The following is a 27,190-nucleotide window of genomic DNA, read 5'->3' on the forward strand; positions in this document are numbered from 1 at the left end:
TTAAGCATAGAAGGAAAATCTGATACTTAACCTTCTCAAATTCTTCCCAAAATATCAATAAGGAGGGAATGTTACCTAACTCCTTTTATTAGGCCAGCATAACACTGACATCAAAATTACAGTATATGAAAATTATAGGCCAGTATCTCTAATAAGCATAGATGCAAAAATCCTCCAGAAAATATTAGCAAACCAAATTCAACAATACATTAAATAGATCATATACAAAGAGAAAGTGGGATTAATTCCAGCAATGCAAGGATAGCTCAACATACACAAATTCATTCAAGTAAAATTAAACATAAAAATTAATAGATGCAGGAAAAAATTAGATAAAATTCAACATCCATTTATGAAAAAATAAAAATCTCCCAATAAAATGGGAATAGAAGGAACAATCCTAAAGATAATACAGGATACCATGCCTAACCCATAGCTAATGTCATAATCAATGGGAAAAACATAAGATTTTTTTCTCTAAGATTAAAAGAAGACAAGAATGCCCACTCTTGCGCCACTATTATTTAACATAGTAGTAGAAGACCTGGCCAGAGAAATGAGACAAGAAATAGAAATAAAAGCAATTCAGATTGGAAAGGAAAATGGAACGCTGTTACGATATGCAAATGACATGGTATTATGTATAGAAAAACCCAAAGAATTAAAAAAAAAAAAAACTGTTAAGAAATAAAAAAAACAGTAAAGTTGCAGGCTACAAAATCAATACATAAAAATCCATTGAGTTTCTATATGTAAACAATGAACTAGCAGAAAGAGAAGTGAAAAAAGAATACCATTTATTACAGCATCAAGAAAAATGAAAGACCTAGAAATAAATTTAGCTAGTACACTGAAAACTGTAATATAAAGACATTGACGAATACACAAAAATAAATGTAAAGACTTTCAGCGCTCACAGATTGGGAAAATCACCATTGTCAAAATGGCCATTCTACCTATAGCTATACATAGATTCAACACAATTCCTATGGCATTCTTTGCAGAAATGGAACAAAATATCCTAAAATGTGTATGGATACACAATGACCTTAAATAGCTAAGGCAATCCTGAGAAAGACAAAAATTGAAGTATCATGTTCCCTGGTTTCAAACTATACTACAAAGCTACAGGAATCAAACAGTGTGGTATTGGGAAGGTGGGGCTACAGGAGGTTAATAAAAAACCAGGTATAGGGAACAAGGGACTAGAATCAAGAGCGCAGAAATAAAACCACACATATATGGACAACTAATTTATGACAAATGATCAAAGAGCATATAACAGAGAAATAAAAGTCTTTAATAAACAGTGCTGGGAAAACTGGATAGTCACATCCAAAAGAATAAAAGTGTATCACTATCTTACACTATATACTAAAATCAATTCAAAATAAAGACTTAATGTAAAATCTGAAATCAGACAATACATCGAAAACAGGTATTAAGCTCTTTGATATCTACTTTAGTGATGTGTTTGTGGATTTTCTCCAACAGCAAGAGAAACAAACACAAAAATAAACAAATGGGACATCAGAATAAAAAGATTCTGCACAGCTAAAGCACCATCACTAAAATGAAAAGGCAGCCTGCTGAATGGGAAAAAAAAGTCAAACAAGGTGTTAATGGTCCAAATATATAAACAATTCAATGACATAAAAACAAATGACCTAATTAAAAAGTAGGTAGAGGATCTAAACAGACATTTCACCATAGACAAACTCAAAGCCAACATACACATGACAGTATGTTCTATATCACTAGTACTAGCAAATTGTAAATAAAACCACAGTGAGATTTTATTTCATAATAGTTAGAATGGCTATTATCAAAAAGTCAAAAAATAAGTGTTGGTGAGAATATGGAGAAAAGCAAACCCTTGTGCACTGTTGGTGGGAATATAAATTGGTGCAGTCACAATGGAAAATAGTATATGATCCAGTAATCATATATCTAGGTGTTTGTTTACCTGAAGAATATTAAAATGCTAATTTTGAAAAGATATATAGAGATATATATACACATCCCTATGTTCATTGTAGCTAATTGTTCACTGTAGCTGTTCATTGTTAACTGATTCTAGCACTATCACAATAGCCAAGATATGGAAATCACCCTTTTGCCTCATAACAGGTGAGTAGACTAAGAAGATATGGTATATATAAACAATAGAATACTATTCAGCCATATAAAGATGAAATCTTGATGCCTGGGACAATATGACTGCATCTTGAGGGTATTACGCGAAGTGAAATAATTCAGAAGACAGACAGACAAATACAGCATGATTTGACTCATTTATGGAATATAAAGAAAAAAGCAATGAAACAACAAAATCTCAGACTCTTACAACAGAATGGTTGTTAATAGGGGGGAAGAAATGGGAGGGTATAGGAGGGAGGTTAACTGGTAGTGAATGGTGAATGTATATTTAGTGATGGGAGTGGGATGATATATACAGTTGCTGAGGTGAGCAACTGTGCACTTAAAACCTATACGCGGTTGTACATTAATGTTGTCTCATTAAAAAGAAAAAATGAGAATAAAAGTCAAAGACTGCCCTATGGAACTTGAGAGGTGGGGGAGGAGAAAAAGGAAGTTTGAATCTGGAATTTGTGAAAAAGAATGTAACCACAGATAGTCTAAGCACAACAGGTTTAGATGAAAATCACACCGGAAATTACAAAATATTATTAATAATATGACAATACTATATGGTCTGAAGCCTCTAACAACAGGAGTTTTAGAATGCTCACAGTTCTTTTCTAGTAGATGTTCTTCCAACTTAAACTCCATCAGAGTAAATTTCAATTTCTTACTATGATCATAAAATTACGATGCATGTCATTCATGGGTAAGGGTGCCTTTTTTTAATTTTTGGTTTATGGTCACAGTCGGACTCACTATTCTTTGAGATATATATACACACACACACATTCTCAGAAGGAAAAAACTCAAGGCCAACATACATATGACATTACGTTCTATATCACTATTACTAGGAAGTTGTAATTCTGAGAATTACAAGGAGGATCAGTTAAAATAGCTAGATAACTGGTCCAAATATTTTCACTACTATTGGGAAGTTAAAAGTAAAAAAATCACATATACAGATGATAGAGTAACAGTTTATTCTTGAAATGGAAATTTATTATTTTAAACATAAATTTTCCTTTCAGTATGCTTATATTAACTTGAATTTTGTCCAAAACCAATGAAGTTTATAGAGTTTTAATACACAAGTTTACAAATGAACCAAAGATGCTATGGAGACAAAATGCAGCACTAGGGACTCATGTCCCATTTGGGAGATAGGCAGATCACAAGTAAATTCTAATCTTCTGGAACCATCTTAGGAGCCTTAGCACAGCTTTATATTTTTTCCTCTCTAGAGAGCATATTCTTGCCAGGTCAACAGAATACATGAAATGAAACACAGCCTTGGGTTCATTAATTTCCAGTCATGTATCTCTGGAAAACACTTACCAAAAAAACATGCATCAAGAAAAATAAAAAATTAATAGTTTTGTTACCTCTAGCAATAATAAATTATTTCCATTGAGAAAATCTTTTCCAAGTTCAGTATTATGTTTAAATGCTGGTGTGGCAATAAATGCCTAAAGCCCATTTAAAGCATCTGTGTCCATTCACAATCAGCAAGACAGCCCTTTAAAGTGTGTGCTAGGACAGACTTTTAAAATAAGATAAAACTTACTATATACTTATTATGAACAAACTGAATAACCCCAATAATGGTCTTAAAGCAAGGAGGTGTCTCTGAATCCCACAGAAAATATATTATTTTTAAAAGAGTAATTTGGGTAAGGAAGATAAGAGGATTACCAACTTTCCCTATTCTGTGTCAAGAATTTCCTAAGGTACATCATTCTCAGAAAAGTTCACGAGATAAAAGAGGTAAGTCCCTGGGAAGCAGGGTACCAAGTCAATGGTTCCAGTGTTCTGATGGATATTTGCAGCAGCAAGAAGCACTTTTACCAACGCAATTCTATCTGGACAAAGATTGTCGGGCCTTTCTAAGGGCCTCTGATTTTCCTTTGTAAGGTCCTCTAGTTTTTCAGTTCTAGTGGGGGGAAAAAATGGATTCTACTACAAGAGTAGTCCATGGATGAAGGAGTCGGGTGATGCTAGCCCCAGATTTCAACAAAACACATAAGCGTCCTGCTATTGCTAACACCTCACAACCTGAATCCTTGAAGAAGAGAGAATGGAGACTGCTTATCATAATAGAACAGGCAATGGAAGTAAGACTAGACCAGAGCACAGGCGGAAAGCTGTCCCCCCAAAAGTCAAGAGTATTTCAGAATCCTGGAGCTTGATTTTTCTCCTTCCTGGAGACTGTTAGCTTCTCACAGACTGTCTTACACATCTTCTTTGTGTTCCAGTTTTTAACACCATTTTTTTTTTTAAGATTTATTCATCTATGCATACAAAATCTGGGGCACAGGCCAGAGGTATGGGGAGTGAGAGGATTCACCAGAGACAGAATGGGGAGCAGAACAGGCAGACTGACTTAAATACACTGCTGATGGGAGCAGCAGGTGAGTCAGGAGAGGTCTGCTGTGCATGTGAGTAGCTCCCTGGCTGGGGATCGAACTCATGCTGCAGTGGCTGCAGATAGCTTCAGAGGTTGTGTCTTAACCCCCTGTGCCACCAGGAAGGCCCTTTAACACCATTTTGGGTCTCTGGTAGGTGCTGAATCACTATTAAACAGAATTAGTTAAGATGTGAGGGGCTGTCCCTTATCAAGTAGAAGTTAGCTGACATGAAAAAGCAAGGTGGGTTATTTTCATTTTGAGCAAATATGTGTATATTAGAATATAACAACCTCATGAGTAGTGACGATGTCTTATTTATCTGTTTCTAGCACATAACGGATGTGCAATAAGTATTTACTGAATGAAGGGCGGCAGCTCTATGGGAAAATGACAACAGCCAATGACTGCTGAGTCCTTACTATGTATCATATGCTTATTATTTTCTTTAGATCTAACATCTCACACAACCTAACCCTAAGCCTTGAGAAAATTCTTCGTTCCAGATCACAAGAGTGGCAGAATCAGGACTAAGCTTCTCAATCATCAAACCAACCAGTAGATAAAGTTGAAGTCACTTTGGGATAAAGGGAATAGAAAAGCTTTGCAGTAACTCCAAGTACAAAGGAGACCTCCAGCTAATTTTTTAAAAAGGCGACTGGTCACAATCTGAAATCTGATATTGTACAAGAACTATAAAATTGTTAACTGATGAAATGAAACTAAGGGTAAGGCCTTCCAGAACACAAAGCTTTAAAAAGTCAATGATACAATAAATATTAAATACTAAAGATATGGTTATCACTTATAAGTTCCTCCTCACTTATCCTTCTCTATGAGCACTAAATATAGCACAGTACGTTCATCTTGCACAGGAACAAGTGCAAAATGGGACACACATGCCAACTGTTTTTCCTAGAGGGAAATAGGTAGGCAAATGAAAAGGAGAGAGCTCCCAGTTCTGGTGAAAAAAGGCCTTAAGAAAAAGGATACTGGAACATTTGTAGGGTGTGATGAATTTTATACTGAAAACAGACACACAAACACAATATATCTTTACATGTGCATGTTTGGATACGTGCATCTGTCTGTGAAGACATCTGTATTACCTCTTTTGAGTAGCGAATAGGAACCAGGCACAGACTCCAGGGGGATTTTAACTTCTATGTGTAATGTGTGAAATTTCTGTCAAAAGTGTACATACATATTATTTTGATACATTAAAAAAATAATTTTAAGTACTTGTAAAGGAAGAACATTGTCTAAGAAGGGAGGGAATAAGTAAACCTAAATTGGGAACAGGGTCAAAGATCAGGTGCTGGGCCCGGTCAGAGCTAACATGTTTCCGGGTGCGATAGCCTCAGGCTTAAAAAGTCATCTTGAAATACTGGTGTTCTAAGAGTCTTCTCCTCCAAAGTGGATCAGGAAATGAATAGACAGAAAAGAAAAGACATCACTCGCTTCTCTTAGCTGCTTACCACTAGTCTTGAGGAATCCAAGAAGTTACTCCAGTTTGCACAGAAAAAAGCTGGAAGGCATCTCTCACACATCTCTCACGTATAAAAGATGAGGTGGAGAAAACATCCAGAGAGTTTAACATGAGGAATGCAGATTGAAAGCCTCGGGGTTCACGGCTTTGAGAGCAAGTGATGGCCTTTGGAGAACCTAGGTGGTCATTCAATCTGTACAATCTCTGTACCATCAGATAATGATAAAATCTATGTTTAATAGTCAAATCCAACCATGTCCAGCAGAATCTAAGTTGGTCTAACTTTCTCTTCCAAGTCACCTTATTGTAGTAATTTTGAAATTCAAAGTATAATTTTCCAAGGAATATACCTAATTATCACCAGTCACCAAATCCAAATGGTTACAGTAGTGAGAAGAGAAAGACAGCAAGAGTCCTCACTTACACCCCAGCAAGAATCAACTATCTTATTTATTTCTGGCATTCAATGTGTGATTAGGGTCTTATATCAAGATTAAAATAATAGCCACAGGAAAAGGAAACATATGGTGAGAACCCAAAGAGAGGTGTGTAAGTCTTCAAACAAGTACAATTGAAGTCTGACATAAATATGAAATTATATAAATCCTGGGGAAAAAAAAAAGCAAGATTACAAGGAAGGTCTTCAGTGAGTGTTCTAAAAACACGGGTCAGGTTCTTGGGCTAAAATTGAACTTTGCTCACTATTTGTGTCCTGGTCCCTTTGCCTGCAACCTCTGTCTAAACAGAGAGGGTGATGGAGCTGACACTTCCATACAGAAGTAGAATGGTAACAACCAGGACTTCTATTTTGAAAATATCCTCTTCAGTCTGGGGAATATGCTGGCTTGTAACTAACTCATCAAAAAAGTGAAGATATCTTTCCCACTATGTATTCACTTTTGTTGTTATGGTGAATTTATCCAATTTAACTGGGAGCTGACAATTATGGTTATTAATTAACACACGCTGTTTAGTTTATCACAAACATTTAAATGACAATTATCACAACAAAGATAAATTTAGTAGGTCATCATGGAGATGTTTCTACAAAGCAGATATTATGATTATATTTAAAAAAAACTGCCCATACCTGGAAGTACCAAGTATAAAAGTAGTAATAATTCCCACAACTGTATGACCTTTTCTCCATGCTGACTTATTTGACTTATCATCCATTATAAGATCTAATTTATCCTCTCAGGTACTTGCTGATTTCCAGGTCTACTAATGTTCACAATGATTATTCTCCACAAGTGAAAATTTTAGCATCTGCTTTCATGAATACAAATTTTAGTAGATTTCATTCCGAGTCTCAAAACAATTTTGCAACAATTTATTTTATTTATAAAACAATAAATAACAAGTTTACTAATTAATTAATAGCTAGGCACCAGTTCATATATTTTACATTTCTCATTTCAATAATAAAATAACAAAAATAAATGCATAATGGGAAAGGTACACCACTTTGATCATACAGATTGCAAATTCTGGTTAAAGATTATACCAGCTAAGTATAATATACTTGAAGAAAAGCTAATAATTAAAAGATATACAACAAAACTCAGAAACTGCTTGCCCCCCTACCCCCCCAATAAACACTGATTTTAAGAAAAATAGGTTTTTTTTAAGCTCTGTTTTGGAGGACATAACATCTACATGAGTAATATTTTAAAAAATCCAAAATAGACAAGGTCTAACATAAACCCTCTCCTGGGAGGTAAAGAAAGCAGTTCACAGCCCTGGAGATTTCCAGTTACTTTCCCCTCAATCCCAGTAGGGGCTGGACTGGGAGAGGCAAGCAGAGGCAAGAATGCCGGAGTTATCACAAAAGTCTATCTATATCTTCCCCATTCTCTACCCCCATACACACACTGAAGGTCATTCTGAAATTCTCTAAGCCTGTTATCCCAATCAGCTCCTTCCCAAGGTGCTCTTAGACAGGATCCCAATTTTCCTCAAATTCATCTACCTGAAACAGGCCTGCCATGGAGGCAATTTGGTTCTTCCTTTTCTTGTTTTTACTAGGCTTTCACTATTCCTTCTTCCAACTGAGAAAGAAAAAAACAAACAAACAAAAAAAAACACAAAGCAGCCCCAAAGATTTCTCAACACCTCAATTCTACAAGGTGCTGGACAAAGACAATTTGACGTATTAGCATCTGATTGAATTTTAATGACTGAATAACAAATATTTTTGCAAAACATATAGGTTCCAGTTGTCTGCTTTCAAAAAATTGAAGGTGTACCTAATCAAGTTGATTAAATTTAATGTTTGACAATGGATCACTCTGATTTATGGATTATAACTCAGAAGGAGTCAGGAATTCAATCACATTTCTGTAACGGAACAAAAATGACATTCCCACTTACTTACATTAACAACACTCATTTGTCTTATAACTGTAAAAACAAAAGATAAGAACAGAATAAATATGAAGCCCATCTTATTTTAGTAATATGTAATATATACCTATAGTGAAATGAGTATTTGATAACACAAAGGGTACAATATACCTCACTTAGAGAAGTATTCCATTAAAATATATGAAATAATTTATCAAAAAAACACATTGTCTTAATTTTATAGTGTTAATAGTTTTTATAACTCAAAACAGAAAAAATATTTAAGCATCTTAGGATGACAGAATTTTTAAATTTAAATTTATATATGTATATACATGTATATATAGCAGAAAAATAATGAAGGGCTGACCAAGAACAAAACTCTCAAGCATAAAAAATTACATTAAGATAAAATTCTGTTGGGTAAGATGGAAGTATGAATTCACAAAGAAATGATATGAAATCTATCTGTTAAGGAAGAGCTTGTTTCAGTTTTGTAAAAAATGCATGATTTGGTATAAAATTACTACCCACTAGATTTGTTTATTTGAAAATGTCAGTATTTACCATATATCCGGAATTACATTCTTTGTAATTACTTACAAGTATAAAGAAAAACTAGATTGTTACAGAAAAATATATACTAGTCACAGAATTCTTCAAATCTAGGAAAAGGGAGTTAGATTTAACCAACCCAAAGTCAAAAGATCTTTTCTTCCTTTCTGCCCTGGCAAGTGATATTTCTTCAGGACCTAACATCTCAAATCTTCTCCAACTCCCATGAAAACCCTCTCCCATAGCACTTATTGTCTAACTCATCTGGCCAGCACATCTTCTTGGTTAGATATACAACACTTATTATGTGCCTGGTTTTCTGTACATTAACACTAATGAATCCTCCAACATTCCTATGAAGTAGAGTTTTAATGTCACCATTTTCAAGGATGATGAAAAACCAAGGCCAGGTAGAAAATAAGTTGCACAAGGCAAACAGCTGCAGCACTGGCTTGGAGGTAGGAATGAAAGATTTGTTGGCTGACTGAGGAGCCTGAGCTCTTAACCAGCACCCTTTCCCTGGGCTTCTAAATCCTCTGCGCTTCATCTAAGTTTAGTATATATAACACATATTTAAGGGGAATGAGGAGGATTCCTTGCTGAAAAACTATGCTTTCAATGCAGCAGCTGCCATCACACAACCCCAAAATAACCTCTGAGTTCTGAATTGTGTAACCAAAATGCTTACAGTCCCTTAAAATAACTTCCTCTTTCATGTCTGCAGGGAATAATCAGATTCGACACATAGCTACTTATTTCAATTTTCAAAAGTTTCAAAATCCTTAGCAATTAACTGTATATTTTGATATTCTAAAAATGTTAGTTACCTATGTCTGCCTAGCTGTAACTTACTTAATTCTCTTTACTCTTGAACTAAATGGGTAACATAGACCTGGAGGGAAATGAAAGATTGATTGCAAACTATTTTAACATCTGCATGAATCTTTTTATGGCAATAAAAACAATTTTAGTAAAGCTTAGAGATGTTGTTTACAAGTTGGAGAAAACAAGTGGGGAATCTCCAAACAATTCACTGGTCCTTAAAAGATGAGTTTAGAAGCAGGGAGTCAAGCATGAGACACTTTTTATGATACTAACTTTCCTGACGATTCTTAGATGGTTATATTTAGTTGACCCACTAGTCTTTCTATAGCTTAAGAAACTGAGTTCCTAAGAAATAGAGGATAAACTCAAGGTGACTCTAGTTAGTTGTGAGGTAAAACTGTAAAGATTTAGAACTGTAATTCCCAAAGTTTTTCTCTGTTTAGCTAGATGAAGTTCATTTTGGCTCTCTAAAGTTCAAGGGACATGTTACAAATCTACTTAGATTACTCATTCAAAACAAAGAAAACTACAACAAGCTTGGATAGCTAAATCTGGCCCCACAAGGAAATTATTCTGTCATTTTAGTCAAAGGAAAGTCTTTTCTTCTATACTTCTTGATGGCAGTTTATTACATTTTACTTCCAAGTAACTTGCTTTCTTTTAGCAAGAAACATTATATACGGGGGTGAAAGTATTGCATTTAAGTTTTATTTCTCTTAAGTGCTGAAACATGGTTTATATACACATACTCACTTACAAATACCTGCCTAGGAGAACATAGGCTCCAGGGAGGGAGGTGAACCCTTGGAGATATACATCATAACAGATCTGGAGTCTGACCCTTGTGCCAATGAAAATGTGTATGACACATTGATTACCCACAGCAACTTAATTTTTCAAAGTAGTTGATGATGTCAGAAAATGAGGGAACTATCACCTAAAAATTACAGCTTGAAGACAAATGAAGCCAGAGCTAGCAAATGTCATTTACTGATCATTATGTCACTGCAAGGTATGCACTTTTTGTGACAGTGTAATATCAAATATAACAAGAGAAAACATGGGTTTCTACTTGTCTACCCTCTACTCTAAGAAAATTAACACCAAAGCTAAAGTAGCCTATCTGGTAATAAATGTTAACTGCAAGAGAAATTAACCCCAACCTCTCCTACCATTTTCCTACAGAAAAATATCATTTGCTACAAACAAAATAATCTTTTAGATATCATGAAACAGTTCCAAAAGGCCATTTTATTAAATTATGGTTGCTATAAAATAGATTCTTATTTGATATGATAGAAAACAAAACACTGTATTGTTTCATTAAAAATCTCTGCTCTTTTGGAGATTTTAAAGTCTGTGGTCAAAAGATTTCCTCTAATTTATAATTTCTAGAAAACTTTTAAATATAATGTCTGAAGAGTAATTTAAAAAAAAAAAGAGTGTACTTTAGTAGTTTAAATGATTTTAAGAGAATTTAGCCTGCACCTCCAATCATTTTCAAAATCTGGAGTGAATGCAAATTGAGAAATTAAAGTTAAATACCAAACCAAGAACAAAACCAAAAGTCAGATTAAACCTGGGCCTCTCAAGTCAGTTTGTTTTGAAATCAACAGTGACCATACAATTGGTATAACTGGGAAATGGTTGATTTTTGTTCTTGATTTTGTTTTCTCCCTAAGCTTAACTTGACCAAATTACTTTGGGTCAAAATATTCAAAGAATGACTAAAATAGACATTGAAGAATTTAAGAATATTTTGCCAGCCCCACATACTTCATCTTTAAAAAAAAAAAAAAAAAAAAAAAAAAAGATTTATTTTATATAAGAGCTGGGGCACAGGCCAGAGGCACGGGAGGGTGAAAGGATTCACCAGAGACAAAGTGGGGAGCAGAACAGGCAGACGACCGAAATACACTGCTGAGGGGAGCAGCGGGTGCAACAGGAGAGGTCTGCTGTGCTATGTGGGTATCTCCCTGGCTGGGTGGGAATTGAACCCGTGCTGCAGAGGCTGAGGATAGCATCACAGTGCTGCACCCAACCCGCTGCGCCACCCGGGAGGACCTACTTTATCTTTTTTAAAGAGTTTCAAGTAAACTGAATATGAAAGATTTAGTATAGACACTCAGTAAAGATAGCACATAACATTAACTTGCTTTTTGTTTCTTTATCCTTGCTGCTGAGCAATAACTAATGATTTTGTGATCTTAACAGATTAAGTGATCTAATACAGTTATGGTATATAATAAAAAAATAATACGAGTCTCTGGTTCCCATACCCTGTTTCTTTTTGGATCATAAATTCAGTACACACAATAAATAGGCTCTATACATACATACATACACATCCAAATAACTACATCTGGCCAATTTAAAGTGGAAAATAATAGCTTCCCAAATAGTTTAATAAGTAAATTTGAGAATAGATAACTTCTGTTTTTTAGGAAATATTAAACAAAAGTCAAGTTACAAAAGCATGTAAGTTGACTGGACTTTTCTTTTGCCTCCATGATGAAAAACTACATTTTATCTATGCATCTTGATCAATGACCCAGAAACCTGGTTTGTTTAAGGTCAAAGCTTAAAACACAGGAGGGTTTTCAAGTGTCCCATAGTACTGTTGTTTTACTCTGCATACCCAACACCCTTTCAGACAGTTTGAACATCTAGAGTCAAATACTTGAAGATTTTAAATTTCTGTTACAGGTATCAATTAGTGTTTTAATTAAAACCCTAAGTAACCTAAGCCCTGTCTATGAAAGGACAGATGACAGTTGGTCACAAAGGCTATTAATGAAAGGATCCATCTCCACAATTGGGATTAATTTTTCTAGGAGGGTGATTTGTTAAGAGGAACTCAAATATAAATATAGGAGGGTATACAGTTTGGAAGAAAAGCCTTTCAGGTGAGTTGGTATCTTCATCTCCCACCAACTACTATCATGTCAGAAAAAAAAAAAAATAAATAAATAAACGTCCTGGGCTTGGAAGAGTAAAAAGAAAGATTGACATGCCACTGTGAGTAGTGACATATGTTAGTTTCAGATTCAGTCTAGGCAAGCACGGTAAAAGTGATCTGGAGAAGCACTCCAAGTTAACTTCACATTATATCTAACTTAATTATCTGTCATTTCCCACAACATCCTGAATCTTTCTGCTTTCAAGTTTAAAAAATCTACTATTTTTTTTTATTGTACTAATAATACTCAAGTGCCCTGTTTAGAATAACTTCTATTTCTTAACTGACTAATAAGAGACCTGTAATGCCACCTTGGAGGGACGATAAAGTAAATTAAGGCTCAGTGGCCCCTGGTCCTGAGCATTCTGAGCATTCTGAGCTACCCAGTGTGGGTGAGGAGAAAAGAGGAAAGGAGAAAAGACATTACTCTGATGAGTGTATGCTGGAACAAGTCAAGGCAAATTAGAGCTTAATTTCCAAATCCACAAATGAGGCATGCTGGCCAGTTAAGCTTGCAGTCACCGCTGGAGAAGAAGACCCTCTAAGGATTTACAGAAAGCATCCTTTGATATGAAATCCAAATCTCCTGACAACCTAAAAGAACTTAGAAGCTGCAATAATAGTGATGGACACAAATAAACAAAAGCAAAAGCAATTAGCAAATACATTTGATTGAGAAGTTACAAATTTTTGATGAGCTGTTCAGCACTTAATTTAAGATACAGACAATCCCTAAATATAACTGATGAAAAGCAGTGGTAAAAGCCAAACTTAATGACACAGGTCTATGCCAAAGTGTCTGCCATATTGTACTCAAGGAAGACTTTCACTAAGCAAAACTTTAAAGAAAATTTAAAAGCAAAAATGTGCATCTCCTGTGTGATAATGCCATTTTCTATCCTTAAAAATAAAACTCTGGGGCCTCCCTGTGGGCGCAAGGGGTTGTCTCAGCACAATGAAGCCATTGCCAGCCACTGTGGCATGAGTTTGATCCCCAGCCAGAGGGCTAACCTACATATGGTGCAGCAGACCTCTCTGGTCTTGCCCGCTGCTCCCTTCAGTAGTTTATTTCAGTCTATCTGCCTGTTCTGCTTCCCACTCTATCTCTGGTGAATCTTCTTAATACCCTAACCTACACCCCAGCTCTTGTATGCATAAATAAATAAAATAAATCTTTAAAAAAATGAAACTTTGGCCATAGTGAAAAAGTAATTCTAGAGCTCTCAGGAACATTAAATAATGGCTCACATAAGAGTTCAATGGGGTGGACATAAATATTGTTGCTGACTTATTAGAGGTTTTTGGAAACTGAGTAAAAGATCATTTTAGAAATAAAAGTAAAGTCACATTTAGGACTCAAAGTACGACTTTTCCTGCCTTCTGGAAGAACTTTTATTTCTTGATTCAATATATTGATCATGGAAACATTATTTCCAAAGAAATCAAATGTGAAAATGTCATACCTGAAAGTCTAACAAAAGGCAAAACATTAATGCAATTTGAAGTTAAAAGTTAAAATAAAACAAAAGTAAATTTAGACACTGGAAATGGAAAAGTGGCCTTGAACTATTCAAGACATTCCCTGAACATAGCATTCCTTTGCTTACTCCTAATAGCTAGAGAAGTAAGCAGAGACTGTCCATACTTTTTAATCACTAGTTCGTGAAATGTTTCATTGTTCACCTGTAATGAAGAGCCAGATGATAGAATATTTTTCTTTTCCAAATTATTTCAGCTTAGATAAAAGCAAAGAAAAACTTTATGGGGCCCTTTTTCTAAAACTTGATGCCTAAGAGTTCTGGTTACTAGGATTATATTTGTGGTTGGAAAAGTATTCCATTCTAAAAAACAGTAACTTCAAAATCAACCAACCCTTACTTCTGAGAGTGCTTGGAAACCTAAGCTCCACACAGATCCCACCAAAGGACCAGAGCCACAGACCACAGTTAGGTCTACAAAGGGATCAAAGCTGTTTGCTATCACTTTGGTTAACAAAGATACTTCTCGATATTGTCCTAAAAGCAATAAAGAACTGTTTGATTTCATACTCTATTAGCTGAAGAGCTATAAAAAACAACCCAACTAGCAAAGAACATTTTCTTATAAATTCCAGTGATGTGGTGTTGTTATGTAGTCAGTATGTATGGCAGGTCATGTTTATGCCATTGCCATGGGTAGTCAGTGATCCACATATTTAAAAGCAGTACGTGATATAACTTCCATTTTACAAAATTAATAAAACAACATTATTTTTTGATTACAGAAATAGTTTCAAGGAATGAGCTCATGACTAAGACAAATACTGTGGTAAGAAAGAAAAAAACATGTATATACAGGAAGTTAAATGTGATACCATTTTAGATGATGGGAAGGTACATACTACAGTTTAAATTATACCAAGTGTATGATAATAAAGTTCAGACAGGTCATTACATCATATCCAAAACACCAATAACTAATTTATTAAAAGTGACACAACAGCTAGTAACATGTGTTTAACAACTACATTTGTTTTCTTACCCTGTATGTGGTACAATCGGACTCTATGGACAACATGTTCAAAAAAGCAAGTCACATCTGAAAAAAACTTCCCATGCTGCACTCTGACCAAGGGTGGTGTTGTGTAAATATAAGGCTGAAAAGAAAATGACATTTTTAAGAAAAATATGTGGACTTAACATTTTCAAAAAATATTATGGTCATTTCCAAAATATTAACTACACACACACACAGACGCACAAACACACACATATATTTGCAATTTTAAGTGAAAAGCAAGCTTACAAGATATTAGAATATGCACTCGCTATAAAAATGAAATGTCAGGTTTTTCATTAAACCAAAATTGCTGAAAATAGAAAATATAAATGTTCACAATTTGATTGACCCAGATAATCTACCAATATTCCTCCCAGGTATAAATATTTCTAATTAAAATCCTTTATATTGTCCAAATGTTATTTATTAGAAATAGCAATAGTTCCACAGCAGTGACATTTTCCCAGGCAAACATTTATTACATCCACAACCCCCTAATGTTTGGAGGTCATGGCAGATGTCCAAGCAGACCACAGGGAGTCATCTAAACAACATGAAGAAAGATTCAGAAACACAGCTTACTCAGAGTTAGGTTTAACTATGCAATAAAACATATTGTCCTCTTCCATGAAATAACAAGATGAATATTAAGCAAATTTACAAACTTGGAAAAAGGGATGGCGATCAATGGTTTAGTTTTCATTATTCAGAATCTAAATTCAAGAAAATATGGGAGTAAAAGGCATACCTTATGTGAAACAGAATGAATTTAAAGTATTTATTAAGAGTTAGCTTTGAATATTATACTGCTTAGAAAGCTCAATAGCAACATCAAGTACTACATTTGCAATGTGACTATTTAAGTAGCATCAGATTTTTCAGAACTGTGTAATTATCTTCCAAATTTACCTGTCTGGCTAGAGAAAAATATTCAAATGTTAATATAATTTTTTATGGTTTACAGTTATTGTACCTAACTACAACATAGCTAGAAAGTAATGGACGGGGGAATGGAACCTTTGACAGTGATTTCAGGGATTCTGCCTGATACACCCAGCAGTCTTTTCCCTGATATTCTTTTATTTTCCCTTTGTAAACATGTAATTATCTTTATCTTTCTATTTAAATTGAGAACAATTTGAATATAAAATAATTTAAAACAAATTAATTTACTATTGTTCATGCATAATATCCCATAGTATGGCTTCTTATTTTTTTTAAGTATAAAAGCAATTTAAAACAAAATGATAAAAGTAGTTAACTGAGAACACACTAATACAGTTTATTCTGAGAATTCAACATCTATTTGTAATACCATTATGATCTGTAGTTCATCTTTAAATTATCATCTAATTAAAAAAATGAACAAGAAAGTAGAGTCCTTAGTGCAGCCTATACACTTCCTTCACATCTATATTTTAATTTTGATTAGCAGGTTTTCTAAATTGTAGAACAAAGGTAACTTTTTCAGAAGGCAAATCACTAGACAACAATATTTGGAGAATCTTTAACATATTTTTACATGGGGAAAGCCTGTAAAAAAGCAAAGGAAATGCTGAAGGAAAAAAAATACAGAATTGACTACATAAATTTTTTTTTAAAGATTTATTTATTTATTTATACAAGCACTGGGTACGTCAGAAGTGTGGGAGGGTGAGAGAATTCACCAGAGCCAGAGCGGGGAGCAGAGCAGGCAGAAGGACCGAAGTACACTGCTGAGGAGAGCAGTGGGCGGCAGGAGAGGTCTGCGCGCCATGTGGGACCCTCCTCTGGTGGCCGGGGAGCAGTCGGGGATCGAACCAGAGCTGCAGAGGCTGTGGGCAGCTTCGCAACCCAGCGCTCAACCACTGCGCCACCGGGGAGGCCTGATGACTACATAAAATTTTAAAACTAAGAGAAAAATAATGAAAATAAGTGCCATATGGGGGGAAATTATGCAGTTTAGTAAAAAGAATTACTCTTATTATATTTACTCTCTTAGCAAATTTCAATTATACAATAATACGGAGTTGTCCATTATAGTCACCATGTTATACATTAGGTCCTCATGCATTATTCATCTTATAGCTAAAAGATTTTAAATACAATAGTGTATATTATAATTGTGTTTTCAAAGAACACACTATCAGATTGTGATCATAGTGATAAATAAAACATACACATGAAACAAAACTTGAAAATGAGTGAAAATGGATTATGCACAGAATAAATGTATAGTATTGACAGTAAGTTGTTTACAAGTTTGTGAAATAGTTACAAGTTTAGTGTTTTCTTCATTTTTTAAAATATGTTGGAATTTGCACAAATTACCTTTATAGTCAAGGATGAGAATTTTTTTTTTTTATTTAGTGCTAAAAGGTAAGGAGATTAATGGCCCAGTGGGCAATCTATTTTGCCATATAGTTAGATATTTTATACTTAATATATGCCATATTACCTACATATATAATGCCACAACAGCACTCTAACCCCAAATCAAATCTAGCTTTATGCTGGAGAGAACTTGTTCATTGCAGCATACTAGCTGAATTCAAACTCTGAAAATTATTTATTTCTCAATATTCAATTACAAAATGCAAAGTGTCAATAAGATACAACAGTGATACATTCCAACTCCTGAAAGATGACAAAATGAGACACACATTTTTTCCCCTCATTACTCTTTCCATATGTATAATTTCCACTGCTCAGTTCTCCAGCACTCACCTTGGCTTCACCATCAGGTAAGAAGAGGTAGGCACCACTTTTGTCTTTTTTACTTGTCGTTCCATACCATGAAAACTGCACTTTTACTTCATGTCGTTTACCATCTTCTTTACTTATTATTTCCTAAGGATAAAAAAAAATACATTTTAAGGCAATTCACTATTAAGGTATTAATTATATTATACCTGTCATATGCACACAATTAAAAAATTATCTCAGGATAGACTAAAAAATGCTAAAAATCAGCTTCTAATATTCACAATTCTTGGATGAATACTAAAAATTTTATACTTAGCTTTGGGATTGAAAACTTTTCACAACATGAACCAAAAAATCAGAATACACTTATCAGGCAAAAAGAGATATACAAATTAAAAGAGATAGGCCAGTACTTTCCAATTTTCTGTAGCAAAGGAGCCAGCATAATTTTATTTCTAATATACATGGACCAAAAGCTTTGTAAAATAGAGCAAAAGTGAACTACTGGAAAAATTAAAGTGATATACCAAATATGTACTCATATTTTTACTAGTAGATTCAATAGGCATAAATTTACTTTATTAAATTGCTTTCAAAGTTCCAAAAATACTTCTAAACAGTCACAACTTTATACTTTTCTTCTTATGCGCCAGTAATAAAGCAGCATAGACCATATTTGCTGGGGGGTAAGCAGTCACCTAATTTCCCAGAACTAATAAAAGAGATTAGCCCCCACATAGAAAAACCTCTGTGAACCCCAAACAGGTAGAAAAACATATCATGGTATATCATGTTACTTCCTCTCATCTCCTCTACACAAAAAGGGAAAATCTTAGAAGCAGTTAGGAACTATAAGACAATACTGTCAGGAATAGGTTATCAATACATAGATAAACTGTCAGTAAGATCACAGATTAACACATAAAAGCAGATCCATCCTTTTTCCCAGATTATCTGAAATAGTCCTACTTAAATAGACTTTTCTACCTTTATATAAGTAATCGGCACATATAACAAATGTGATAAACCTTCTATGAATTTCAGAATGGTTCAGAACATACCTCCATAAGCCCTGATTGAGCAAACCGAAGTTTAATAAAGGAGTTCTCTAGAGTTATATCTTCTTCAGCACTTTTTGAAGTTTTGATGTTGAAAATTCCTTTATCTTTTATGTCACCATTATACAGGCTATACTTAGCTAAATGTATGTTCGAATTTGCTAATTCCAAAATCCTATATACTTTCAGTCCCAATGGTGGCATTTGTGCTAGAAAAGAGATCTTTAAAAAATAGAAAAGAAAATTTATTAAAGAGACATGTAATCTACTGAAAGGAAAATCATTTAACTTCTAATAAAACAACAAATGACCATGTGTTTTAAAAAGAATACTAAAAATGTGTTTTGATAACATACGGGTTAGAGGACTCACATCTCAGTTTATCCAGGGGACCTAATAACTTCAAGTTAGGAGGGCCATCAAAGGCATTAATGTTTTCATTTGATATATGAATTATCTTAATAGGTGCTCTTAATGGATGCTCAGAGTAGGAAATTCTCCATGAAGATACATGAAGATAAGGGCTTACTATGCATAGTAATTTTTCATAACTATTAGGACTCTTTTTATAATACTGTGATATTTCAGTACATTAAAAATTAAAGTGATAAATGGACTAACATTAAGCATTTTAGTCTAGTCACCACCAGTCACTGAATGCCTGGGGTTTAGCAGACAATGACAAGGCACAGAGAGGATGCGCACACTGGAAACTCAATCTGTCTTCCAGTAAATATTTTTACGTGAATTCTATCCCTAAAACTTGACCAAAGCTTTTCCTTTCTACGTAAAAGATTATGACTTTATGAAAGCATTTAACAGTGGCTCTTAACAAGCAGAAGAAATTCTGTTGTAGAGTTTATAGCTTATGGCTAAAACTTCAGAAGTGGTTTAATTATTTTTTTTATTTAAGTTTTGAACAATATATGATTTCTCTCTGTAGGTGTGGTCACCATAGTTTTCAGAAGTAGTTTAAATTACATTCCAGACTTTAAAAGCTCAACCTTTCTAGTAGCCTGAGAGTTTGGTCTAATACTGCTTATTTTAGGATATTTTCCCCCAAAGTATCCAATACTTGAGTTCAGAATCTCCATTATTATGTTTCAGAAAGGAAGACTATTACTTATTTTTAAGAAATCTTTTTTTTCTGGTATGTTATATAAAGTTGAAAGTATTCAAAGTTATTTAAAAGGGTGGTATTATTTTAATTTAAATGTGCATAACTGTCATGAAAGTTTGACCCAAAAAATTCAAAATTTCATGAGTAATGATCATAATTCAATTCAGGAAAAGGTTACAATATAAATACAATGACATACAACATAATTATTAATAACTTGTGCTAATAATAATACAGCATAACAGGGCCTCCCTGGTGGTGCAGCAGTTGAGCTCTGGGTTGCAAAGCTGCCCACAGCCTCTGCAGCGCTGGTTCGATCCCCGGCCACCGGTTGAGGGTCCCACGTGGCGCACAGACCTCTCCTGCTGCCCGCTGCATCCCTAAGCAGTGTACTTCGGTCCTTCTGCCTGTTCTGCTCCCTGCTCTGGCTCTGGTGAATTCTCTCACTCTCCCGTGCTTCTGACTGTACCCAGTGCTTGTATAAATAAATAAATAAATAAATAAATCTTTAAAAAAAAAGTTAAAAAAAAATAATACAGCATAGAAGGCTCCTGGAGGAGCCAGAGGTGAGCTGGGAAGTTCGCCCACACCAGGCCCCTTCAGGCCTGCAGTCCGAGCCCAGAGGGGGAGCGGGAACCCACCGCCAAGGCAGACCAGGCACGCAGAGGAGTGCGAACCCGCATCGCCATTTTAGAACAGAGACCTTTCTTCAGTAAAGCATGCTTGAAACCAGCAGATGGCTCCTGGAAGAGCCAGAGGTGAGCTGGGAAGTTCGCCCAAGATGCCGGCCAGTACCAGCAACACAGTGTCCCAATGCACACGGCAAATTAGAAAACAGACAGTAGGGAGTAGAAAAACCACACGCAACCCAGCAACTCCTCAGGAAATAAGCACACCACAAAAAGAAAACCACCCCCCAGATTGTAACGACAGTAACTTGGAAGAACTTCTGACCCTTCCAGAAAGAGAATTTAAAATTCTCATGAATTGGATTGGAAAAATAAACATTATTAAAATGGCCATCCTACCAAAAGCAATATACAGATTCAATGCTATTCCAATCAAAATTTCAATGTCATTCTTCAAAGAAATAGAACAATTATTGATGAAATTCATATGGGATCACCAAAAACCCTGAATACCAAAGCTCTCCTGAAAAAAAAAAAGAAGGGAATGGAGGCATCACACTCCCAGACTTCAAACTATACTACAAAGCCATAATCATCAAAACTGCATGGTATTGGAACAAGAACAGACACACAGACCAATGGAATTGAGTAGAAAATCCAGAAATAAACCCACAGATTTATGGTCAACTAATCTTTAACAAAGGAGCAAAGACTATGCATTGGAGCAAAGAAAGTTTGTTCAATAAATGGTGCTGGGAAAACTGGCTCGCTACATGCAAAAGAATGAAGCTTGACTACCATCTCACACCATACACAAAAACCAACTCAAAATGGATTAAAGAACTAGACATAAGACCTGAAACTATAAAATACATAGAAGGAAATACAGGTTGAAACACTACATGATATACACATCAAAGACATATTTACAGACACATCACCCAAAGCAGTGATAGTGAAGGCAAAGATAAACAGCTGGGACTACATCAAATTAAAGAGCTTCTGCACAGCAAAAGAGACAATAATAAAAACAAAGAGAAACCCCACCAACTGGGAGAACATTTTTGCACACAACACTAATGATAAAGGACTGATCACAAAAATCTGCAAAGAGCTGATGAGACGCAACAACAACAAAGAAAATAATCCTGTCAAAAAATGGGCAGAAGAGCTAAAAAGAAACTTCTCTGAAGAGGAAATGCAAATGGCCAACAGGCATATGAAAAAATGTTCAACACCAATTGTAATCAGGGAAATGCAAATCAAAACTACCAGGAGATACCATCTTACACCAGTGAGAATGTCACATATTAAAAAAACTAGCAACAACAAATGTTGGCAAGGTTGTGGAGAAAAAGGAACTCTCCTGCACTGCTGGTGGGAGTGCAAACTGGTCCAACCACTATGGAGAGCTCTGTGGAGATTTCTGGACCTACTAAACATAGAGCTTCCATATGATCCAGCAATTCCACTCCTAGGGATTTACCCAAAGGACACAGAAACATCAATTCCAAAGAGCACCTGCACCCCTATGTTTATAGCAGCAGTGTTTACAATAGCTAAGCTTTGGAAACAACCCAAATGCCCAAAAATAAATGACTGGATCAAGAAGATGTGGCACATATACACCATGGAATATTACTCAGCATTCAAAAAAGATAAACACATGCAATTTGCAGCAACATGGATGGCGCTGGAAGGGATCATGCTCAGCGAAATAAGCCAGAAAGAAAAAGAAAAATACCAGATGGTATTTTTCTCACTCATAGCAGGAATCTAGAAAACTTAAATAAGGGACCAGGAAAAAGAATAACTATAAGAAAGTAAAAATCAAAATCAACAAACAACTATGAACCAGAGACACTCTATGTGGGTTGGGGGGTGGGGAGGGGAAGGATTGGGGTCAAAATAAGGGGGTCACAATTGTATGAGGAATATAAAAATAAAAAAAATTATATAAAAAATATATAAAAATATAGCATAACATATGTAATAAAATTAATATACTGGAAAAGAGGAGCAATTTTCCTTCATTTTGGCCAGCTAAACCTTTTGATATTTACAACTTTAAGCACTTCACATACACTCTAGCTCAAGGGGCATGCATTTTCATTAAACTATCAATATTTATTGGTTATACTTCTATCATGATGCCTCTTTAAGTTCTATGGTGACAACATACCTCGTAGGTTGTCTGTGAAATAGTGCTCGTTGCTTCCCACACTGCACTAACTTGAATGTCCACAGGCTTTCCAGAAGCAGAAGACACTTGTACTATGGGTGAACTCACGAAGACAGAGACCACTGTATTTCGCTCTTGATCTGAAGGATTAAAGACCACAAGATTCCTGCAAAAAAGAGCTGCTTTACTAGTGGAGCCTGAAAATATTGTTCCTTACTTCACACTTTCATTAAGACCTCAGTTCTCGAGCCAAAACACAGAGAATTGTAAGGAATATTCTGGTAAAACCTTTGAAGAAAGGGCAATTTAAACACAACAAAATCACACAGAGCAAAAGGTTATGAGATGATTCACTTTCTAAGAAAAAAATGTTATACAAATGGAGGATATTAATAGAATTGTGATAATTTATTTCCATATCCCAGAAAATTTAAGATTGTCTGAATCAGCTCTATATAAACTAGTATTCCAATCACTGCCTAATCTCGCTGAATAAGAAAATATATAAATGTCCTGCTTGCAATTTTGCTATTAATTTTAATTAAATTCCTGACATTCATTTTAGATCACTCACAATAAAAATGTAAGGCTACACATGCAAAATCACATAATTCACACATGGATTATGTATGTGTATATACATACATATATATATATATACACACACACATATACACACGTATATCTTACATGTATTTATTCTCAAAGAGAGGTGGTTCTGGAAAAAAAAATTAAAATTAGGGCTAAAACTTTAATAAATAGTTGCTGAAGAAAATATTTGACTTGACAGCTAGGAAAAGGAAAACAAACTGCTAATGTAAGTCAGGGGAATATTTGCAATTATGCGCAATGCTCAATAAATGAATGAACTGGGAATTCTGGCAGAATTGTTCCAGAATTTTTTTCAAAAAATATTTTATATTAGTACATTCTAACATCCTTCATGTAACACATTTTTTTACAAGATGGCTTTAAACAACTATTTTTATATACATAGTTCACAGCATAACTCTTTGAGGAATTAATCACTTTTCCTGATGATCTGTGCTCACAAATCTTTGATATTTAAATAATTATCAGTTGAAGAATCTTTCAACAGCATAACTCTGCCAAATTCTCCTTGTTTCATGACTTTGCCTATAGTAGAAACATTTTAACCATGATGTCACAGACTTCATGAAATCCACAGGCTTTACAAATTTGTGATTTTACTTTATAATCAATTTGTATCATATCACCTTCAAATAAATCAAGGGGTATTTCAAAGAGGATGTCTGACAAACAATATAACTCAGATTCACTAGTGGATCTTTTCATGCTCTAGAATATGTTTTTTTCCTATACAATTTTGTGACTGCAGGACATAGAAGTGAATAGTCAGATAGCAACTGCTTCCCAGTGGTTTACAGTCACTAGGTGTATCAGAACTGGTAGAAGCAAATTCGCACTGCTTATTTCAAACATCAAAAAGTCGAACAGTGCTGTTTTATCCACATATATGTACTATATATTTCAAGTTTATTACAAACCTTCCATTGAAAAATTAAATTAATGCCTACAGTTGCCAAACTTAAGTGAAGATTGTTTATTGGGAGAAGCACTTGTGATTGAAACAGTATTCTCATAAAACAATGGTGATAATACGACAGTGTCTTCAATTTCTATTAGGTTTATAGTATGCAACTGAATCACAGAACCTAATTCATATCAGTTATGTTCTTTGATTATATTAGCATATGTACATGAAAGATGAAAGCAAGTAGAATCTAACAAATGCAGAGCAAACTGTATCCAACAATGTATTAAAAGGATTATACATACGACCAAGCAGATTTATTCCAGAGACACAAGGAAGGTTCAACATCCAAAAATCAACTAATGTAATTCAACATATAAGCAAAAAGAAAAATAAAAACCATATGAGCATATCAATAGACACTGTGGAAGCATTTGATAAGGTTCAACATCCATTTATGATAAAGGCCCTCACAGTACTCAGGATAAAAGGAACGCATTTTAAAATAAAAGCCATGTGACAACATCATTATTTTTTTAAAGATTTATTTATTTATACAAGAACCAGGGTACAGGACAGATGCACCGGAGAGTGAGAGGATTCACCAGAGACAGAGTGGGGAACAGAACAGGCAGACTGATGAAAGACACTGCTGAGGGGAGCAGTGGGCAAGACAGGAGAGGTCTGCGCAACTTGTGGGATTCTCGCTGCGGGGATCAAACCCGCATTGCAGAAGCTGAGACAGCTTCACAGTGCAGTGCTCAACTGCCAGCGCCACCAGGGAGGCCTGAACATCATTCCTTTTTATATATATATATATTTTTTAATAGAGGTATGTTTTATTTATTTGTTTGTTTGTTTATACATGCACTGGGTACAGTTAGAAGCGTGGGAGGGTGAGAGAATTCACCAGAGCCAGAGCGGGGAGCAGAGCAGGCAGAAGGACAGAAGTACACTGCTGAGGGCAGCAGCGGCAGCAGGAGAGGTCTGCGCGCCATGTGGGATCCTCCTCCGGGGGCCTGGGAGCAGCCGGGTATTGAACCGGTGCCGCAGAGGCTGTGGGCAGCTTCGCAACCCAGCGCTCAACCACTGCGCCACCGGGGAGGCCCCTGAACATCATTCTTAATGATGAAAAACTGAAAGGCTTCCATTTCAGATGTGAAACCAGACAAGGATGTTCATTCTCACCACTGCTTTTCAATACAATACAAAACATCCTTGCTACAGAACTAGGCAAGAAACAGAGATATAAGGAATCCAAACAGGAGGGTATAAGTACCTTTATTTATAGATAATATAATAAGTGAACCCTAAGAAATCTATGAAAAAATTAAAACAATAAACCAGTTTAGTAAAGTAGCAGGTTACAAAATGAATACACAAAAATAAGTAAGCTTATATGCAAAAATCGGTCTGAAGGGGAAGAAATTAAGAAAATATCCCATATACAATTGAAACAACAACAACAACAAAACACCTGACACCTGGAAATAAATCTAACAAAGGAGGCGAAAGACTTATACAAGGAAAATTACAAATCACTGTTACAAGAAATAGAAGACATAAAGAAATAGAAAGATACTTCTTGCTCATGGACTGAATTTCAAATTCAATGCAATTTCAATAAAAATCTCAATTGCATTCTTCAAAGAAATGGAACAAATATTGCTTAAACTCATTCATATGGAATCAGAAATAACCTCGAAAAGCAAAAGCTCTCCTGACTAAAAGGGAAGAACAGAGGTATTATACTCCCAGACTTCAAACTATACTACAAAACCATAATAATAAAAACAGCATGGTACTCGAACAAAAACAGACACATAGACCAACGGAATCAAATTGAACACCCAGAAATAAAGTCACACATATATAGTCAAACAATCTATGACAGAGGAGCAAAGATTATATATTGTAACAAAGCAAGCCCTTCAATAAATGGTACTGAGAAAATTGGACTGGCACATGAAAAAGAATGAAATTAGATTACTATCTCACACCATACACAAAATAGATAAGACTTGAATGTAAGACCAGAAACCATAAAACATAAAGAAGAAAACAAAAGCAAACACTCTGTTATATATACTTCAGAAACATTTCATCTCCAGAAGCAAGGGATACAAAGGAGAAGAAAACAACTGGCACTACATTAAACTAAAAAGCTTGTGTACAGAAAAAGAGGCAGTATCCAAAACAAAGAGGCATCCTATGGAATGGGAGAAAATATTTGCACACCATACAACTGAAAAGGGATTGATATCAAAGACATGAAAGCTTTCACAATTCAACAAAACAAAGCAAATAACCCAGTCAAAAAATTGGGTAGAATAGGGCCTCCCCTGTGGCGCAGCAGTTGAACACTGGGTTGTGAAGCTGCCTGCAGCCTTTGCAGCTCCAAAACGATCCCCGGCCGCTGGCGAGGGTCCCACATGGCCCACAGACCTCTCCTGCTGCCCACTGCTCCCCTCAGCAGTGTACTTCGTCACTCTGCCTGTTCTGCTCCCTGCTCTGACTCTGGTGAATTCTCTCAACCGCCCGTGCTTCTGACTGTACCCACTGCTTATATAAATAAATAAAAATCTTAAAAAAAAATTAAAAAAAATTGGGTAGAATAGCCAAAAAAGATACTTCTCCAAAGAAGAAATGAAAATGCCCAAAAGGCATATTAAAAAATGTTCATCATCACTAATTATCAGGGAAATGCGCTTCAAAACGACAATCAGATACCACCTCAC

At 35.1% G+C, this 27,190-nt stretch overlaps 1 protein-coding gene across 4 annotated transcripts in view; it reads right to left on the minus strand.

Annotated features, from left to right (window-relative positions):
- The window catches only part of MAN2A1 (mannosidase alpha class 2A member 1), a 193,169-nt gene that overhangs the window by 38,573 nt on the left and 127,406 nt on the right, over window positions 1–27,190 (minus strand). For all 4 annotated transcript variants that reach the window (XM_037529504.2, XM_054688088.1, XM_037529505.2 and 1 more), the window contains 4 exons: window positions 22,937–23,102; window positions 19,009–19,227; window positions 17,969–18,091; window positions 15,245–15,359 (listed from right to left, as the gene is read on the minus strand). In XM_037529504.2, coding sequence (XP_037385401.1) covers window positions 15,245–15,359; window positions 17,969–18,091; window positions 19,009–19,227; window positions 22,937–23,102 — 623 coding nt within the window. The remainder of the gene's footprint in view (window positions 1–15,244; window positions 15,360–17,968; window positions 18,092–19,008; window positions 19,228–22,936; window positions 23,103–27,190) is intronic.

The sequence above is a fragment of the Talpa occidentalis genome, unplaced genomic scaffold (assembly GCF_014898055.3).
Source record: "Talpa occidentalis isolate TD23 unplaced genomic scaffold, MPIMG_talOcc4v2.1 talOcc4.6, whole genome shotgun sequence".
In the NCBI taxonomy this organism is placed as follows: Eukaryota; Metazoa; Chordata; class Mammalia; order Eulipotyphla; family Talpidae; genus Talpa; species Talpa occidentalis.